The sequence below is a fragment of the Vespula vulgaris genome, chromosome 10, assembly GCF_905475345.1.
Source record: "Vespula vulgaris chromosome 10, iyVesVulg1.1, whole genome shotgun sequence".
Classification (NCBI taxonomy): Eukaryota; Metazoa; Arthropoda; class Insecta; order Hymenoptera; family Vespidae; genus Vespula; species Vespula vulgaris.
This window is the reverse complement of record NC_066595.1, coordinates 744202-765327: the sequence shown is the minus strand read 5'-3', so window position 1 is coordinate 765327 and position 21126 is coordinate 744202. Positions and strand designations below refer to the sequence as shown.

The window sequence follows — 21126 nt, the reverse complement described above, 5'->3', positions numbered from 1 at the left end:
TGTGTCCGCACAACGCGATGTCGTGCAGGCTACTGAGCTCTCCGATCGCGCTATGCCAACACCGGCTCGAAAACACGTATTCTAATAAATCGAAACTCGTGTGATCGTTGTTTATCGTAAATATAATATATAAAATTTATTTTACGTAACGAATTGTTCTTGGATAAGTAGTTTTATTTATTTATTTATTTATTTTTATTTATATTTTTTTTAATTAATTTTTTTTATTTTTTCATTCGTTCATAAGTGACTCTCGTTAAAATAATATATCTCTAACATCAAAAATATTCAGTTTTGTGTAACGTTTTTATCGTTCATGCCACAAATGATATGGTGTCAAGCGATAAATTCACTAGCTAAGGAGTAAAACTATCAATTTATAAGCACCGATTAAAATATCCATAAATATAATATAAAATCGTACATTTACGCGATTCGTTTGATTTGTTTCGTATTATTTTTGTTTTGCGTTTGAATGGAAAAATTTGTAAATCAAGCATTAAAATAGCGATCGTCGATAGAAACAATGTAAGAAAGTAATCGACCATTTAACGACCTAAGCAAATTATAAGAGGGAGTAAATCGATAAAAAGAAATGACGAGATTAAGAGAGCTTGTCGCATAACTCGGCTGAAAGATAAACTTTTACTATAGGATTTCATTGGAATCTATTTATATACACGTCGGTTTTCTTAGATGTTAGAAACCTCTTATATATCGCAATGATCGATTACCACATGAATCCGAATAATAGGCGTTTCATGCGAAACTGGAAAAGTAAACTTTTTTTATAGAAAACGACCGAGTTGAGATTTCTACGGCATTGACGTTCCGCACGATAAAAGGTAATGTTACGCAAGTTTAATCTAAGTAGAAAAATTTCCAAAGAAATATTCTGAGGATTCGTATTATCCATCTTTTCTACGCCAGATAATTTTGCATGTTTTCATTACGTAAAACGAGACTCTTGACGTTTCAAGTTTTATTATAAAAAAAGTAGTAAAATAATTTGTCGTTCAATCCTTCCTCGATAAAAGAAGAAAAAAATGATCGTTGTTCGATAGCCGTAATTATAACGTTCACATCTCATCAAGTATCTTGAAAAAATATTCGACCTAAAGGATATTTACAAAAATTAATTGAAAACAGATATTCCATAATTTTAAATAATTCGTAAACTTGATTTACCTCTAAAGGTCCATCCTCTGGTAAATCTGAACAATGGACAGCATTTTGTACTTTGGTATTTCCATACTTTGCTCTTAAGGTATTTGGTCTTATCTGACGAGCAATATCCTAGAAAACGAGAAAATAAAACTGTGACGTGCGTTTTTTCGGAAGAATAAAATAAAAGTATTTACCGGATCCATCGGACCACATAATTTTCTAAAGTCTGTATGTATATCACAATTTTCATCCTTATGAGTTATTTCCATCGCGATGCAAGGTCCAGACTGTAACTCACCCACCATAGCCTATTTTAAATATCAGATTGTTGGATTATCATATTTAACATAAAAAAAAAACTCGTATTATCAATTAATCGATCCAAAACTTACTCCATAGTCCGTAAGTACTCCTTTATAAACTTCCAAAAATTCTTCTGCATTAACTGAGTCTACATGAAATTGTTGAATTGCAGAGATCGTATAACCAGCTTTCTGAATATCTTCAATAATGTGACCTACACCATATTCATGCAACATAATTAAAATAACCAATATATAATTTGATAATTGTCTAAGACAAATTATTGATTACCTATAAGTTTTTGTTGTATCGCATGCGGTTTAATAATGCAGCATGTACAATTTTTTAATGTTGCAGTATTGTCAGGCCCTTTCTTCTTGCTTTTTTGATCAGGAAAGAAAAAAGATAATTCCTGAAACAAATAAGCTAAATCAATTTAAATTTGAAATCTGTAACATATCTCTTGCTTTTAAAAAAATGTACATTCTCTGCTGCATCTGAATTCTCAGAACCATGAATGGCATTCTGAATATTGTCCTTTCCATAACATGCTCTTAAAGAAGACGGTGCCGTCTTACGAGCTTCGCTGCTATCTTCTGGGCCTATTAATTTCAGCCATTGTGCAACGGCGTCATCTCCTAAGAGTTCCAGTGCTAAGACAGGTTCAGATGTAAGAAAATTTATAATGAATCTGTATAAGAAAAAATATATGTATATACGCAGAAAGCATAAATTATACCTAACAGATTTATTACTTACGGCAACTGAGTTGATTCTTTTCCTTTACAAAATTCTGTTGCTTGCTCTTTGGTAAGTTTTACCATCTTAATATTTGCAACATGAAAATTGTGAGCTATAATTCTTTTTAATATTTCACCCATTTTATCCATCACATCAGGTTTTATAATTGCAAAAGTTCTGAAATTTTAAAGAAGAATTAACGATTATAAATTCCTAAATCTAAGCGATATATTCTAACTATATAAACTCTCACTTCTGTGTTATTGTTTGCAATTTACTCTTTGTATTCTTATCGGCAAAGTCAATAATTTTTATGTTCCGTGAATATATCGTTATAATTGCTCCAATATAAAAATCTTCTGCTTTAATACCATCGCATTTGGTTCTTCTTAAAAATGTTTTCCTTGTCTTTAAATCAAACTGTAATATTTCCATACATTGTACAAAAATATTTACGTTGTATGCAATGAAAGTATACAATTTATAAAACATACCAATTCTACAGTGTTGTCTACTGGATAATAATATAAATAAAACTTTTTCAAAATACAAGCAATCTTGTCGTACCATTCTGCTTCAAAAATATACCGTTCTGTATAGTCTGTCGACATTGCTGTTAAATTACAATCAAACGGCAGAGTTGTTATATACCTTAAATTTTAAAACATACAAATATATGTTTTAAATCAGCTGTGTGTAAGGACATTTTCTAATAACATCTAAATACATCTAAATACATACTTTTAACTATATAACATTAACTTTAGAACACATAGAACGTTTGACAGTTTCTATGACGATAAACATTTTATTGATGAAACCAAATTTCACATAAAATGGTTAAGAGATATGACAATCTGTAAACACATTGTTAAACATCGATGATAAATTGTTAATGAATTTTGTCTCAAATTTGAAAAACAACAGGGAACGCGAATCAGAGCTATACTAGCGAATCTATCGACAATAATGGACGTTAACAAGAATAGTTTCTTATATATATGTTGACGGCGCGAATACGATGAATACAGTATGATCTAGTAGAAAAGTATTGAAAGATGCGGGACTTTACGTCCGTTCTTTCGTTTATAAGGTTTCAATGAAATATATAAAGTGCATGTAAAAAAGAATAATTTTACAATAATTTTATATATAAGAAATACTCTAACAAAACTATCGACAGTTCTCACTATACAATAAAATGCTAGTATGCTGGAATTACTGGATCGTAAGGTTAAGATTTCGGTGATCCAGGAATGTTCCATAAGAAACTGTATTAAACTAAAGTGAATTTTGTCGTCACTTTTAATTAATACGGTATAACAGTGCTTAAAATGCATAAATAATATTTTTTCAAAATGTCTCATGTTGAGTCATGCAAAGATCGTCAGGATAATGAAATGGAAGCTTTAAAAGTATAGTTTTTTTTGTTGTGTGTATATTTGATTGTGTTTACATTTTTTTCTTTTTTGATATTAATTAACAAATCGAATATTCGCAGTCTATATTTGGTGATGAATTGTGTGACTTGAGAAAAAGTAAAACTAAAAAAAAATGGCAACCATTAGATATCTTAATAACTTTAACACCACAAAAAGGAATGTCTGGTCCAGCTCAAATTTATGCACAAATAGATTTACATATCACCTGCGGAGAGAAGTATCCTGACATGTAAGTTAACAAACTCTTCCAATACATTTCTACAAATATATTCAACTGCAAATGATTTTAGAGTACCCACCATAGAATTAAAAAATAGCCAAGGTCTGTCAAATCAGCAGGTAGGAGTTTTATATTCAGAACTTGAATATTTAGCACGTCAATTAAGCGGCGAAGTTATGATTTTTGAACTTGCTCAGCACGTTCAAAAATATCTACATGAACATAATAAGCCAAGTTATAGCAGTTTTTATGAAGAAATGATATCTAGACATCAAGAAAAAATACAGTATGAAATGCAGGAGAGACAACTTAAGGAGGATAAAGAGAGACAGGTTATTATTATACTCCAATTATATATTATGTATATGATAGTTTTATTATTGCTATTATTTAATTTACCATTACTTGATAAAACAAGGTATTACAAGATGAAATTCAGAAACGTCAAGAAGCATTGAAAGCTGAAATGCGTAATCGTAGAGATCTGGCTCGAAAATCCATTGAATCGGATATAGTTTCTCAAACTTTACCGTCGTCTCCGCATGAAAGAATAAGGACGTATTCTAGACGTAGATGCATGAGTACATCTGAAAGCTCAGAAGGTTCTCTATGTGAGCACAGAGGTACAAAACTTCTCCACTTTGATAATAGTAAAGGAGAAAGACAAGTTCATAGAGGAAAATGTTTGGGACATAGTTCTAAGGGATCTATTGTATACGCCGGTTTGGATATGACGTCTGGTGAATTACTAGCGGTTACAGAGTGGACATTAAAATATGGTCTACAAAATGAAAAGCAAGGAATACGTGACACCGCAGATTTACAATACGCTATGAAACAAATAGGTAGTCTCGAGCAAGAACTTAATCATTTACATAAATTGCATCATCCAAATTTAGTGCATTATTTAAATATGCGATATCTGCAGGATAACAATAATATAGTCATTTATATACTTCAAGAATTTGTGGTATGTATTTGTATATGTATATTGGATTTATATTATGTACATGTTACAATGTATTATTTTAAACAATTTATATATATATATATGAAAAAAACATTTAATAAAACATGTATATTTTACAAAAATAGGTTGGTACGACGTGTGCATTTTTTCTTATGGAAAACATTTCGATCGATATAGACATACTCAGGCATTTGGCTTCTGGAATTCTCTCGGCATTGCAGTACCTTCATGAGAATAATGTTGTACATAGGGATTTGCGCGATACAAGTGTTTTTATAGATCATACTGGTGTCATAAAACTAGCAGATTATTCGTTAGATAAGAGATTATCAGATATATATCGCACTAGTTCTTTAGCTAAAGTAGAGCATGATTTTCCAACGATTCAAGGTAGAAGCGGTAAAAAGGCAGATATATACCGATTCGGTATATTGGTGCTTTCTTTATTGAAAGGAACTATAGTGTCCGAAAAGGACGTCGATTTAGCAATAATTTTACAGGTATTTTAAATTAATATTTATATATACGAGCTATGGGGATACTCTGATATTAAATATTATTCTATTTTCCAGCCTCACTTGAAAGACTTCATTTCGAAATGCCTTATCAGCGATGAAAGAATGCGTTGGTCCGCGGAACAGCTTCAACAACACAGTTTCATTAAAACACCCCTTGATCGTGGTTTGTCTCCTCCTAAACTTAAAAATAATAATGAACAAAAATGTGATGAACCTGAAGAGCCAGACTGTGACATTCAACTTTATCTACCAACATTGGGTGGACAATCGCGCATACAAAATGAATTTGAGATATTGAAGTGGCTGGGAAAAGGAGCTTTTGGAGATGTTTTGAAAGTTAGAAATAAATTAGACGGAGGCGTATACGCCATCAAGCGAATCGAATTGAATCCGAAAAACCGTCAATTAAATCGAAAGATCACACGCGAAGTAAAATTACTTTCGCGTATGAATCACGAAAATGTCGTTCGTTATTATAACTCATGGATCGAAAGTGCTACCTTAGATGATTCGCTGCAGCATAACGAATTAACGTCAGTGGCCGCTTCTTCGTTAAATACAAGCAACAATCAGGCCAAATTAGATATAGTTAACGTAAATATATTATTAATGATGTCATCAATAAAATCGAATCAAATAATATGTAGCGATTGTTCTATAATATATTTATACCGGTGTCTACTCTTCTTGTCTTGTAAAAATATCTGACGTGAAATTTTAGCATCTGGGAAGTGAAGATATAGAAAGACTTGCGCCACCTTTACATGATGTTGAATGGAATATATCTTATGAATCTGTAGCAAGTGCAGCTAATACAGCTGATAGTGACAATGACAATACAGATGCATCCTGTGATTCTGATAGCGACGAAGATAGTTCGTTTTTGTGAGTAATTTAACAAATTATTTTAGAAACATTTTAACTCGTAACAAATGTATTCTAGGATGAGAACATTCCTTCGAATTGATTCTTCGGATAGTATAGAATTTGAAAAGGATGGCATTTCTCAAACTACTCCTGATAATTCTGATAATCACGAAAAAATTAACGTCAATATTATTAATACTTCGGTAATAAAAGAGATACAATTTATGTATATACAAATGGAATTTTGTGAGAAAAGCACGTTGAGAACTGCAATTGATAATGGATTGTACGAAGACGAAGAACGAGTATGGAGATTGTTTAGAGAAATTGTTGAAGGTCTCGCGCATATACATCAGCAGGGTATGATACATAGAGATCTAAAACCTGTTAATATTTTTTTGGACAGTAATGATCATGTTAAAATCGGAGATTTTGGTCTTGCTACAACTAACATATTGTCATTAGCGCAGACTGTTGATACCGATAAAGAAACTGATAAGGTAGAGAAAGGTACGATTTTTAATATTCTCTAAATTTATTATTATAATTAGTTAATATGAAATGCATTATTTCTTACCCAGGTACAAGTTATGACGTAGACGAATTAGGATCTTTAACAGGTCAAGTAGGTACAGCTCTGTACGTAGCACCGGAACTTTCTGCAAAGGCTGCAAAGGCTATTTACAACCAAAAAGTAGATATTTATAGTTTGGGTATTATATTTTTTGAAATGTGTTACAAACCTCTTAAAACTGGAATGGAGAGAGTAAAGGTATTGCTAAATTTAAGATCAAAAGATGTTATTTTGCCCTCTGACGTATCGGAAGCTGATATGCCTCATCAAGTACATATTTTTCGGTAATAACTTGAACAATATTTTATTTCGATACTGCTAAATATTTTCAAAAAGATATACAACTAAAAATCTTTGCTTTGTTATTCTTAGGTGGCTATTAAATCACGATCCTAGTCAACGACCGACGGCACAAGAATTACTTTCATCGGATTATTTACCTCCTCCGCAATTAGAGGAGACCGAACTTCAAGAAATGGTGCGACATACGTTATCCAATACTCAAAGCAAAGCGTACAAATATTTGGTCGCTTCTTGCTTCACGCAAGAAGTAACGCCAGCGGAAGATATCACATACGACATGAATTTACCTGCTAGGGGAATTGCAAATCTCATTTCATCGAAAAGACTGTACTTACAAGAGAACGTGAAAGCTAAAGTCATTGAAATATTTCAAAGACACGGTGGTATATATTTAGCAACTCCACTTTTAATGCCAAAGTCTAACCAGCATAATAATTTTATTGACGCGAGTGTAAAACTTATGACACGAACCGGAAGTATTGTTTCGATTCCACACGACCTAAGAGCTCCATTTGCCAGATACGTCGCGTGGAATAATATCTCTCATCTCCGGAGATACGCGATAGAACGTGTTTTCAGAGAGAAGAAGGTAAGTAATCGTAATTCGTTAGAGAATTATGTAATTTCATTAATCGTCCCATTCTAGGTTCGTGGATTTCATCCGAGGGAATTGTACGAATGTGCTTTTGATATAATAAGTCCTATGGCGAATAACTTAATGGCAGAGGCCGAACTAATATTTATAGCTTGGGAAATTTTCAATGAAATTCCGCAGTTAAGAGAACGTAATTTTACGATACGTTTAAACCATACGTTTTTATTACAAGCTGTATTAATGTATTGCGGAATAGAACGTGAAAAGTATCAAGATATTTATTCGATATTGTGCGATGCACGTGACGGTAAATTTTCAAAGTTTCAAGTACAAACACATTTGATTAGCTTATGTCTCACGGACCAAGCAATGGAAACACTTTTCAATTTATTTGAAACTGAGAGTTCCGTTGCCAAGATTACCAGTATTCTAAGAACAATAACAAGAAGAAAAGGTGATGCTGCGGGACTGGCAAAGGAAGGTTTACACGATATAGAAATAGTGATCGCCAATATAGAAGCTTTAGGTGTTAAGGTAATAAATCAGTTAGAAGGAACTACCATTGGATCGTTAATTCTTAAATAAATTTCTTGTCAAACGTTTTAGTGGCCAGTTACGGTTGTTCCATTGTTGGTTCATAACGTGCAGCAACACAGCGGTGTCATATATCAAATTACGTGCGAAGTAAAACGTAGACGAAGAAGAGGTGGACAAGACGTTATCGCTGCTGGTGGTCGTTATGATAAAATGTTAATGTCCTTTAGACAAATATTGGAACGTACCGGAATGACTAACAAAGAAACTAAACAGTATGGCGTTGGAATCAGTATATCGCTGGACAAGTTAGTTTGTGCAGTCGATGAAATGTCGGAAAGTATTTGCGCAGAAAATAAATTTGGTATCGATATAGCTATCTATTGCGATGGATGTCCAAGGAGAGAAAAGGAAATGGCTAATGTACTTCGCGAACTATGGTCAATGGGAATAAGAACTACTATATTAGATACAAATACGGTAGAAGAAGTATTGGAATATTGTCAAGAACATTCTATAACTCAAATAATATTGTTAAAGAACAATGAAAAAGGCTATTTGAGAGTACAGACATGGGAAAGGGATAGGTTTCAAGAAAGAAAAATTGGCATTCAAGATATTGCCGATTTTCTTCAACGACAGACTGAAAATCCATTACCAATTTTGAATAGATCTGAAAGTAAAGTTAGTGCGAATGATGTTACAGCTTCATCCAATAATTCAACGAATATCAATATAACCTTTATTCTATCAGAGAGAGACAAACTTTCTGGCAGTGCAAGACGCAGTTTCAAAAATACTATGCTTGCTCAGATGTCGTCCTATTTACAAAGGATATCTCATAAAGTTCCTATAGAGATTTTTGCGGTCTTCCTAGAAATGACAGTAATACGAACGATAACCAGTTTTTTGGAGATAGATGAAGAGGAACAAGACTTTCATAAAAGCATTCAGATTGTAATCGATAAGTAAGTTATTTATATATCTAATCTTTGACTGAGCATTTTATATATATATATATATATATATATATATATATATATATATGGGAATATTTTTGTTATTTCACTATTTCATTTCTAGACACGCTAGACATAAGAAATATATCAAAGAAATCTGTGAAGAAATGAGAGAACTACGCAGCGAGAAGTTGCGTCCAGTTCTAATATTGTACAGTCTTCTGGATAATCGATATATGACTCTAATATGAACGTTTGTATACATAAATATAAAAAATATAAAAATATATTTTCATAATTATTCTAAAAATGAGTAATATATTTACGTCGACCCAATATATTCACCTTCAAAAGTTCTATAATCGAATCAACCTGTTACGATTATAAGATGAATAATCTCGCGAATTATTAGCGAATATATACCCGAGTACTTATCATTGATTGATCCGAAACGCACCAATGAGATTCTTTGTTTTTATTTTAATACAACCAGGCGCAAGCGCTGTAACATGTATTTCGGTACTCTGTTGATCGTAGAATTCCACTATTGAATCGTTTGAACTATAAATTAATTTTTAAAAATGAAAGAATTTTTATTACCGACGAAACAGATATATAAAAGCATACTCGCAGTGAGCTAAACGTTGCCGTCAATCTATTAAAGAAACAAAACTTTTAATACAAAAACTCATTTTTTACTATTTTTCCTTCTAAATTCCATGTAATCTCAGATTGAATAATCTTTTTTTAAGGTTAAAAAAAGCAAAATTAAAATATAAAAGAAATTACAAAAAATATTCTTAATTTTTTCGTATCCATAGGTTAGAAATACTTTTGACTCTTCAAATTGCGCATAAACTCAAGATACGTAAAATAACCGTTACATGACTAACGATCAGGAGATTGTAATTTAAAACAGTAAAAGTGAACTGTCATTACATAGCTGAAGGATGGCTGCTAATACAAAATCTGTGTTTGGTTTCGAATTGTTACAAAAATTGGTTGACAATGATATTTGTAAAAAGGAAGATGTTATTATTTTATTCGTACATTGGTATATCATAAAGTGTGGCTTTAAATGTTTGGGTTATGGAGATTCCGTAAGTAATCAAAACAGTACACTTTTATATAAAAAAAGAAAAAATTTAAACGTTTTTTGATTATTGCACAATATTGTACCATAATGCAACCTTTAATATGTTCAATATGCATTATTTGTCTACGTATTACCTGCTATATTGCATCGTCGAGAGTAACATATATTTATTTAATATACTAGAAATTATTTGATCCGTCTGAAAGTGGTTCAGAATTGCTTCCAGAGAGATGGAACAGAGGACCTAACTATACGTTACGTTACTTGATAGATGGCAAATTATTTCTTTTGTATGGAATAAAATCTGATGAAGATATACTCATTAATTTATTGGTAATATGAAAACATGCGTTAAAATGTATTTTTTTCCACAGACACTATTCTAATAAGATACTTTTTCAGAGAATAGATAATAACAATATAGCAAATGTACAATTCCCTATAGCACAAACTGTCGATGAGCTTCATGGTCCTTTAGAAGCGTTAATACCTTCGTATCTAGCAGTTATGCATACAATTCGTAAAGAACTTTTGGAACCTATATTTCCTATTGATAGCGTAGACACATCTACGCAAACGTCAACTTCTGAACGCCAACCTAGAGACGTTCCGCCAGAACCATTAAGGGTTGATCCACCTCAAAGACCTTTGAGCGTTTCGCAACCTTGGTAATATTTATTTGAGCTATCTAAATATTCTTTGCAAGTTTCGATGTGTAATTTTTTATATCGTCAAAGGAATCCTGAAGCAGACATAAGAAGGGTAGGTTCAGCAGATTTAGATCCGCTTGGAAGAGGTAGAGGTGGCGGGATGATATACGATCCATTTTCTCGTGTACCATGGATTATGGATCCAAGAGGAATCGGTGGTTTAGGAGTACCTGGGAGATTACCACCGTATGCTTAAGAGATATACTTTGAATTATGCATTATTTTTTTCTCTTTCTAATAATTACTTGAGCATAAAAATATTTGTTTAGCGGAGCTGTCCCACCTGGAGCAAGATTTGATATTTTCGGACCACCCGATTTAAACGTTATACCACGGCGACCACAAAATCCTGACAACGACGAATTGCCGCCTCCAGGATACAATGATATGTTTATGTAAAAAAAAGGAAACCAAGTATAAAATTATATTAATCGAAAGTTTTGTTGAATGTTATTCCGTTTCTTCATTAAATAATGTCTTATAATATTTTTATATTCGTCAATTCGTATACTTTTGTTAATAATAATGACAAGTGTTGCAAATATATTATTTTAGAATGTTGATTGTAAACTATGTTCCAATGTCATGTAATAATTTTTATAACCTTATATCTTAGCATGTAGAAACATTTTATTTAGCATCTTGTCAGATTCTGAAAATAATCATGAAATATTCTTTCCTCACAAAACGTCTTCTGTTCTTTTTTATTTCATTACTGATGTTTACAATATAACAAAACGATTTCTTAATTAGTTTAATCAATGTCAATAATATAGTGACAGATAGTAAATTACATTAACAAATTAAATATATAATAATATTAATTCTTGTTTAAATTGCGCTAACTCGTTAAATTTATTATTTCTTGCTTAATCGATTTGAAGGGAGTGACTGTTCTTATTTCATTACGTCTGTTCAAAATAGAGGATTTCTTTGTTACCTAAGTTCTTCCTGTTCTGGGTATTCACATTGGATGAAATTTATTTAAAAATGAAGCATATTGATCATTACACAAATATGATTTACGGTCACCATCATGAAATGGTAACTATAAAAAGATTTACAGATAATTACATTACTATGTCTTTACATGAGTAAGACAAATGTTTAGAAGCGATTCGATTCATTTCTTCGAGTGCTGCGATTCTTAATATTCTGTGAGTACTCATTAATTAGGATCGTCCTTATTTATTTCTTTTCACTCTACCTGCCAGCAACTTTCGCAAGCGTCAAAAATTATTGGCAGATAAGTTAAAGAAAAAAAAAAGAAGTAGAAATTAAGATCGGTAATATTCTCCAACTCCTTGGTGCTTATAGATGAAATAAATTTTCTTTATATTAAACTTAATTTAGATATATTTATAAACTCTTTTAAAATTCGATTTATTCCCTCTTTCTACATATACATATATATATATATATACATACATATATATGTGTACATATATATATATACAGAAATGTGTGTATACGTATATATATATATATATATATATATATATATATATATATATATTATATATTTATATATATATTATATATTTATATATATATTATATACATATATATATACATTATATATATATATATTTCTTCTTTACACAATGTTAATGCAATATTTATGAAAAATGAGATCGCAATAAGTCCAATCGAATTTCCCTTCTATTTTTACTCTCTCCCGTGCAAAAAAGTGTATCACAGATAAAAATCTATAATGAATCTTTTTCTTTACTTCTCTGACGAAGTAATACCGCGAAGAAGTGAATCGACGTATAAAACTAAAACCAAAATAATACAAATTTGAGAGAGATGGTAACTTTTTCAAAAAGAAAAGAAAAAAAAGAAAGAAAGAAAGAAAGAAAGAAAGAAAAAATATCAGGTATACCTAATTATTTTTAAAATATTGGTATTCTATTTCGCTTGCAAAGAGCACGCTTAAAATAATGTCATTATTATGTAAATTACGGTAATTTAACAAAGGTCGATCGAATAGTGGAATCAATATGAATCAACTTCGGATTTAAAGGTTGAATATTTGTTACTTTACGAATATCCCTCGTTCCATCCTCTGGTAAAAAATATTGCAGTTTTTCAATCTTACAAAACAGGAGGTGTACCAGATTAACATTTCATTTAAAGTCCGTGACCATGGTGAATGCACAGCATAATATTGTACATACATACATACTTACATACATACATACATACCTGCATGCATACTTAGATGCAAAAAACAATTACAAAATTTGTATTTATTTTTAAAGATTAACAGGCAACTTTAGCAGTCGTTTATGAATGAAAACTTATAAGAACGGTCAATGACAAAAATGCCAATGGTCGTTATTAACTTATTGGTAGCTTAAGCATGGAACGAGCAATAAGGCGAATATAGGACGCGTCATTTTTAAAATAGATGTACATTCGCGACTGATCGACGGACTAACGAAATGATCTAATTATTACATTCATTATTATTTTAGGAGTGAAATTTTTCTAATCTTTTGAACACAGTTTAGTGTGGCGTGTAGTGACATCGACAATTCTATCAAGTTTGCTGAAGAAGAATTAGAAAAATGTGTTACTTAACGCATATATGACCTCTAAAATTTGTCGAACGGAGGCTGCTGTAAAAGTTTTGATAAAATTGTCGTTGCGCTACGATAAGTGATATACAGCTTTGGATGAAATACTTCGCATTGGTTTGACAATATTTGCCGTTCAAGTTAACGCAGATTCCAAGTCCAATAAGAGTTAAGAACACCCACCAATTAGGCATTCCATTGGAAATGCAACGCAATGTCTCTTGTTATTAATTACCGTAATTATATAATCTAGTGTTCACGAACGGTCGAGATATCCTCTCTCTTACATTATATATTGTACAGATTAGGCATTTTCTCCACAATGGTGATGGGTACATTAAAGTACGTACATGGGAACATTGCGTCTTTACAGTTTCGCAAAATATATTGCAAGAATCGCGCTTTACGAGCTTCAAACACTTTATATTTTACAGCTATAAACATTTTTCTTTCTTTCTTTCTTCTTTTTTTCTTTTTCTTTTTTCTTTTTTTAATATCGAGATAATGTAAGTACTCGTTATAAGAATAAAGTGCGATCGCTTTTTAGAATTTACTGCTGTAGTTAGCTTGCTTTTCATGATCTTCTCGTGTAAGTCAAATAAGGTAGAAACAATACCGTTAGCGCAAGTACCACACCTTGTCGATATATGCCTTATGCGTTTTTCTTTTATAGTATATGATTATTTCATTATTAATATCGTAGAAGAGAAGACTCTCTTTTTGTTAAACAAATCAATTATATGATTCATCATCTCGTGTTTGCAAAGTGCGATACTTTATTTCTCCCTAAACAACAACAAAAAAAAAGAATCTTTCACGTAAATGTTTTCTTTCCCCATTGAAGCAAGTTGAGTCAAATGATTTCTTTTTTTGTTTAATATTAAACAGATATATACACGGTGCTATGCTTTATTCATCTCGAAAAAATCTTATGCGCCATTCGTATTGCACTAAATTCCTCTGGAAGCTGCATTTCACAGCTTTGCATAATCTCAACGCGAAAGGAACCATGTTCATCAGAGATCGATCGGTTAAACGATAAGCATCCGATACAATCGCATGCTAAAATATTTCATCGATCGTCTAACGTGATGTTGTACTACTATGTAAGTCTGTGGATTGGCCTCCAGAACTCTCTAACAAAATAGATCGATAGATATTCCGAAGATATAAAGCAAAAGAAAATTTCTGACATATATTTCATATAATATACAATTTAATGCGATTTCAAATTTGACAAGCGGTGTAAATGTATTTCAGCATTCGGTAATACTCGTTCTTTTATGTTAGAGTTAGAGTTCTTACAATATAAACGCTTATTTTGTCCTATGGAATTCAATATGGGTTAAGTATCAAAAATAAATATACAACTTTCGTAAATGAAAAGTGCCACGATTTAAAGCACCTGAATTACTCTCTCGATTGCTTATTTTAGACACGTGGGATGGTACAAACATCGCCATTGGCAATGATTCATTGTTTGGTTGCATTTCCACTGGTAGGCCATTTGACAGAGTCGGTACAATGTCACTTGTTATCAGGCGCGGAAACCCATACAATTAGATATACCAATTATGAATTAGTAAGTTCATTTTAAAAAGATCGTTTCTTTTCTTCTTCTTTTTTTTATTTCATTTATTTATTTATTGGATGCAGCAAGAATTCTTCTGTCCATTTTTGAGCTTCAATCGAGATTTGGGACGATACTTTTCAAGGTAGGCCAGTTGCTTTGCGTTTATAGCGCCTCGCCTTTTTCTAAAACAAACAAACAAAATATTCGAACGATAGGTTGGACGATCAACTCGATTTTTATCAACTATTTCATTTGATAACAACTTGGAGATCGTACTCTCTAATCAAAGCAACAGCATCTTCGTATTTGAGACCCAATTCGATGAGAGCAAGAGCAACTAATACGGGCGCTCTACCGAGCCCTGCAACACAGTGTACCGCTACGCAAGCATCAGGTGTTTCACGGAATCGATTTTTTAGTAACTCGAACCACTCATCGACTACCTGTGATTATAACATTGTTAATAACACGATTAAACATTCATAAATATAAATGAATAAGTAAACAAATAAATAAATGATGTGTATATATATATATATATGTATTGATTTATTTAATGACCTCGTTTGGTGGAAACGTCCCGTCGTCAAATACCAAATCTATGACATTGATTCCTTCTGTCTTAAGTTCTTCCACTTTGTACGTTGGTTCACAGACTCTCACTACTTCTTTCACATTGTGCTTTTTCAGTTCCTAAAAGAAAAGAGAACAAAGTCGTTATATTATTCTTTTTGTTCGTTATATTATTCATTTTAATATGTACGTATAAATTGGGTCTTACTTGAATAAAAGTATGAATGGTCTGATCATTGGGCCGATCAGTAATGAGGAACTTCATGTTTTTGTATTCAATCTCGGCGGGCGCCGGCCTGATATCCTTTACCCTCATGTTGCTCATTTCCTCTTACAACTACAAGTGTTTTATATCTTTTTCCTTCTCTTTTTCTACGAAATAACTTTTAAAAGGATTTCCTTTATTCTTTTTCCCTTGCCCGGGTGACTTTATACGACGCTCAATTTACGATTCTTACTTTTTCTTTTCTTATTTTTCTTGTTTCTTTGTTTGTTTCCCTTTTTGTCGAATCTTTTGCAAATGTGCCACACTATGCGAAGCTGGGCTGAATTTGACAACTTAGCCCATAGATGTCAGTCTTATAAAGTTGTTTTTTTTTTTCATTTAACTAATCGAATACTTTGTTAATTTTTTACAGAGGACAGAACAGTGGGTTTACATGTAGACCTTGGGAAGGGTAGCTGAGCGCGAATTTCGCCGAAGGGGTGAGGACTACGTTACATTAGGCGGTGTTGATATGCGATTTATTCCCACCTGGGATCTCTTCGACTACTATTCGGAAGATTATCTGAAAAGATAAAGAGAGAAAATGAAAAAAAAAAGGTAAATTACAAAATAAAATATATCTCGCGTTTTAAAAATACAATATATCTAAGATTAAAACTCCGATCTAACGTATACATACATACATCGATATTTTATATATTATTTTACCTATTTGGCAATAAGTGCTCCTGGATCAGGCGCGATCGGTGACTATGGCGTTTGCATTTATTAATGTAAATTAACAATTGTTCCTATTAAATTCTTCTACGTTTTGCGTGATGACTAGCTGATTTTCTTTTCTCTAACAACACTCTCCGATGATGATCCAAATATTTCTGATACTTTGATCTTCCCACGATGTTCCTCTCTCTCTTTCTCTCTCTCTCTCTCTCTCTCTCTCTCTCTCTCTCTCACTCACTCTCTCACTCTCTTTCCTTCGTTCCACGCTTCAATGATACCTGATGGTAGGTGTTATCACGATGCTTGGACGTATCTCTCTATTTGTGTTGAGCCTGGCAGTACTCTGCGCTATCCAGCTGAAACTCCATGTATGTGAGGATGCACTCACTAGGAAACTGTAACAAAAAAAAAAGAACATTTACATTTAATGGATGAATCGATAACGAAGTAATTTTCTACAGAAAATTTATTTGATATCGAGAGAAAGAGTGAGAATGAAAAAAAAAGAGAAAGAGAGACAGAGAGAAAGAGATTATGTTAATAACTTTTTTCCTTATATACATATTTTTTTATATACATTTTCTCCTTTCGTATCTAAGATTCGATTTTCGCGAACAATCTCAAAACGTGACAAGAGAGGAATCGTTCGATCCCTTAAGAAGTAACACGGTTAAAAGCACCGAGGTTACCCTTTTAACTTTAGGCCCTCGTTACTTTACCAACGTCCAAGTTAAAGTTTTGCGCTCGTGCCAAAGAAAATAGAGGATTTAGCCAGAGAGTGTGTACACGGTCGAGAGATAGTGTCTCGTCCTGGCTTCCGTCGTTTAACCCTCTGGCTTCTTCTACGTCTTTGTGGTCCAATGATCGTCGATAGGAATGTCTAGGTCAATATTACTCGAAATCGAACTGGTAAGGGTACAGGGGTAATTCAATTGGTAAAATAAAACAACAAAGTCTGACTCCACCGATGAAAGAAACAAATAATTCGCGAAACGATTATTAAACCATTCGATTATTATAAAGATCATTTTTCAAATCTGTCATTTAATGAGAACGTACAATCGTAACTGTGGGATAAGCTAAGGAGGAGAAGGAGGAGGAGGAGGAGGAAGAAGAAGGAATCTTTGCTCGGGGTTGACGTTGATCGACCCGAAATATCCATCTTGGAAGCAGCTACTTAGAAATTCGACTCCGTCGTCGTTGTCGTCGTCGACTAGACGAACAAATATTAGACATCGATCTTGTACCCGTCGAAGAAACGTTCGTTGCACGTTCTTTCGGTTATAAAGTCTTTGCGAAATCTCTATTTACGTAACACAACGACAACGACGACGACGTTGACGACGTCAAACCGACATAGAAGCGAAACCGGACGACAAGATAGAGAAAAGATGCGCATCGATCCTAAAGAACGAATAAGAAAAAGATGAACAGAAAGAGAGAGAGAGAGAAAGAGAGAGAGAGAGAGAGAGAGAGAGAGAGAGAGAGAGAGAGAGAGAGAGAGAGAGAGACAGAGACAGAGACAGAGATAGAGAGAGAGAGAAAGAGAGAAATAAAAAAAGTAGCGAGAAAGAGCGAAGAGGAATATAAACTGTCGGTTGGTCGGTTGATTGGATGGTCGGTCGCTTCGAACGAATCGGAATAACCAAAATAATTGGCATGTGCTGGATGCCACCAATGGAAATAGCTTTTTCGTCGCAAGAATCTTTTCCCAAGGGCAAACAAAATTTATATGTTGTGCGAAAGTCCAACCACGCACGTACTTAATATTTTCCTGAGACGAACATTGACCGGTGATATGAAAAATTTAATGAAACGCATATACATTGTCGGAGTATAATAGATATTGTTAATGAAGGTAAAGTTTACTTTTTCTCTTTTTTTTTCTTTTTTTAAATTAATTATTTATAATATCGAATATAATATAAGAATAATATTACGATCGTTTAAAAGATCCTTAAGAGAGAATTAACGAGAATGTTTTTGCGAATCATCTTCAATTCGCCGCGTTAAAAGGGATCGACCATATCTCGTTGACCCAATGAAAGAAATTTCGCGATCGAAGTTCATCTTTCTAATTCTCTTTCTCTCTCTTCTTATATATAAATTTTCTTATATATATATTATATAATATTGCTTTATTATTATTATTATTATTATTATTATTATTATTATTATTATTATTATTATTAATATTATAATTATAATTATTATTATATAATATCTTTTACACGCGTGCCCCAAAATGTATGTTCGTCGAGTTCCGTCGAAGTTTCATCGACGAGGAAAAAGAGAGAAAGGAAAAAAAAAACAGAAAAATATATAAAAAGAAAAAAAAAGGAAGAAAAAGAAAAGAAAAAAGAAAGATCAGGAGGAGGGTTGCGGTATGTTCCTTCAAGCGAGCCAGCGTCACGCTCTTTAAAAACGATCCAGAAGAGAAAAAAGATTCACTGAGATCAACCTAGAAACCTACTTCAGGTTCAACCCGTTTAAACGTGAGCGAAAACGTATACGCAGCGTAAGTTGCCGTCTCTCGTCCCCATTATCGACACACATCACACTCGTTGCATTCGAGGAGCAATCACTTTTCCTTTTTTTTCCTCTGTCTCTCTCTTTCTCTCTCTCTCTCTCTCTCTCTGTCTGTCTGTCTGTCTGTCTCTCTCTCTCTTTCCATTCTCAACTCCCCCTATTTTCTATTCTTCCTGCAATCGTGATTTTATTAAATTTCACAGACGCGACGCCGTCTCGCACAGAAACATCCATCCATCCATCCAACCATCCATCTATCTATCCATCCATCCTTTTCTTGTCGCCATCATCTATTTAAATCTGGAGTAGGATTTTGATTTCGACGACAAGATGCGTTTTCCCAACTATATTTCACGGGTTTTTCCCGTTTAAACTTGTTTAAAAACCTAGTTCTAGAAACGTAGAAAGACAGAGAAAGAAAAAGAGCGAGAAAAAAAATAAAAGAAAAAAAGATCAAGATCGAGATACATACGTAGAATGTTAAAGAAGATAATTTTTTTTTATTTTTTTTTCTCTTTTCGTCTCTCATCGACGTGTGTATATATATACACATATACACATATAATATATATATAAAATATATATACACATATTATATATATATATATATATATATATATATATATATAACACCGACTCGATATATATCGATGTATGAGGTAATGCTCTAAGTATGCGCATCGATGTATTTTTGTTTGGGTATCCCTGTCCAAAGATAAACGCGTTGAAAGTACACACAGAATGAAAGAGAGAGAGACAGAGAGAAAGAGAGAGAAGTACTTACATATATATATATATATATATATATATATATATATATATATATATATATATATATATAAGTGCACCTAATACAAACAAACACGTGCATACGATAAACACATTAAATTCTCCATCGAAGATATAAGAGTACACACGGAAGGATACACGTGTAATGGACGGAATCAATTATCGATCGGAGGAGACAGATTTCCCTCTCTCCCTTTCTTTTTCTTTCTCGGTTGTACGATGAATAAAATGTGGGGTAAATAAGACATACACATGTAAATCTTTCGACGTTCGATGCATCTTGAAAGATGGTAGGTAAAGGATGTTGCAACTATCGTTTCTACGAAGACTCTTCGAATCTGTTTCACATTCCGTTCGAAACGCATTAACGTCTTCCGATCGTTGCATTAATCTTTTAGAAGAAAATTACTTTCTATTAATAGTAACGTAAATTATTACGAGATAATATCACGCAAAAAAAATGTTAGAAATATTTCGATAAAGTATAGATTATTTTCTATTAATATTATCGTAAAGTATTACGAGAAGATATATAACGATGTTACGATATATAAATAATATCTCGATAAAGAATTGATATATCATATTCGAGTAATTACAATTTCTTACGATTAATTACAGGTATCGTTCAAATATTACGACGGTAAACGTAGAAGGTCGATAAAAACAGTTCGTCCTGAAGACTGCAAAAGGCGAAGAGAGACTCGACTCGTGGGTCGCCGCCAAGTTGATTGCCTTTCTTATAAAGAAACCCTTTAACGAGATAGAGAGACGAATGGAGAGAGGGAAAAAGAGAGAGAGAGAGAGAGAGAGAGAGAGAGAGAGAGAGAGAGAGAGAGAGACAAACAGAGAATGTATACGTGTGTGTAGTTCAAGACAATGAAGATTCATTAACGCCGCGTTTGGTCGACGTACGTCAGCGCATACCATAAGCAATCACATTAAAAATGCATTGAACTTTTACAACGAAATAGAATCGTCGATTAAAAACGATAAATTTTTGATTGGAACGATTGCGAAAGACAGGTACAAAAGCGAAACAATCGCGTTCTTATTCTCGTTCTTCCACTCTGCGACGATGGCTTGCCAACAGAAAGAAAATTCTAAAGAAAATGTATTTCTTCTGCTGCTAGGC

At 32.7% G+C, this 21126-nt stretch overlaps 4 protein-coding genes across 13 annotated transcripts in view; 2 read left to right on the top strand and 2 right to left on the bottom strand.

Moving 5' to 3' along the window:
• Positions 1-357: 357 nt before the first annotated feature.
• Positions 358-3165, bottom strand: LOC127066922 (nucleoside diphosphate kinase 7). Its single transcript, XM_051001199.1, has 10 exons — positions 2953-3165; positions 2706-2862; positions 2465-2631; positions 2230-2388; positions 1954-2161; positions 1762-1882; positions 1560-1684; positions 1362-1475; positions 1189-1296; positions 358-1115 (listed from the first exon to the last, which is right to left on the bottom strand). The coding sequence occupies exons 2-10, from the start codon at positions 2820-2822 to the stop codon at positions 1080-1082; spliced, it is 1155 nt and encodes a 384-aa protein (XP_050857156.1). The 5' UTR covers positions 2823-2862; positions 2953-3165; the 3' UTR covers positions 358-1079.
• Positions 3166-3269: 104 nt separating this feature from the next.
• LOC127066910 (eIF-2-alpha kinase GCN2) lies at positions 3270-9503 on the top strand. 3 transcript variants are annotated; one of them, XR_007782522.1, is made up of 14 exons: positions 3270-3626; positions 3713-3882; positions 3944-4205; positions 4292-4843; positions 4969-5343; positions 5416-5955; positions 6083-6246; positions 6305-6738; positions 6810-7086; positions 7175-7694; positions 7752-8234; positions 8307-8918; positions 8989-9202; positions 9318-9503. XR_007782522.1 is itself a non-coding variant. In XM_051001174.1 (13 exons), exons 1-13 carry the CDS (start codon positions 3570-3572, stop codon positions 9442-9444), a joined length of 4857 nt encoding a protein of 1618 aa, XP_050857131.1. In that variant the 5' UTR covers positions 3272-3569; the 3' UTR covers positions 9445-9503. The 3 variants fall into 3 exon arrangements, 2 of the variants coding, with proteins under 2 accessions (XP_050857131.1, XP_050857132.1); XM_051001174.1 differs by having other exon boundaries at positions 3272-3626; positions 8307-9202; XM_051001175.1 differs by having other exon boundaries at positions 3277-3643; positions 8307-9202.
• A 204-nt stretch (positions 9504-9707) lies between these two features.
• On the top strand, positions 9708-11572 carry LOC127066923 (proteasome inhibitor PI31 subunit). 3 transcript variants are annotated; one of them, XM_051001201.1, is made up of 6 exons: positions 9708-9914; positions 10015-10293; positions 10473-10622; positions 10692-10957; positions 11027-11185; positions 11269-11572. In XM_051001201.1, exons 2-6 carry the CDS (start codon positions 10144-10146, stop codon positions 11396-11398), a joined length of 855 nt encoding a protein of 284 aa, XP_050857158.1. In that variant the 5' UTR covers positions 9708-9914; positions 10015-10143; the 3' UTR covers positions 11399-11572. The 3 variants fall into 3 exon arrangements, with proteins under 3 accessions (XP_050857158.1, XP_050857157.1, XP_050857160.1); XM_051001200.1 differs by having other exon boundaries at positions 9708-9945; XM_051001203.1 differs by having other exon boundaries at positions 9708-10293.
• Positions 10691-21126, bottom strand: part of LOC127066926 (PRL-1 phosphatase) — a 43254-nt gene continuing 32818 nt past the window's right edge. For 3 of the 6 annotated variants that reach the window (XM_051001206.1, XM_051001207.1, XM_051001208.1), the window contains exons 2-6: positions 16662-17068; positions 15936-16515; positions 15716-15847; positions 15431-15597; positions 10691-15336 (exon numbers count right to left, since the gene is read on the bottom strand). In XM_051001206.1, the coding sequence (XP_050857163.1) occupies positions 15225-15336; positions 15431-15597; positions 15716-15847; positions 15936-16052 (528 nt within the window). In that variant the 5' untranslated portion in view covers positions 16053-16515; positions 16662-17068 and the 3' untranslated portion in view covers positions 10691-15224. The remainder of the gene's footprint in view (positions 15337-15430; positions 15598-15715; positions 15848-15935; positions 16516-16661; positions 17069-21126) is intronic. The other 3 variants (XM_051001209.1, XM_051001210.1, XM_051001211.1) reach the window with 1 other exon arrangement.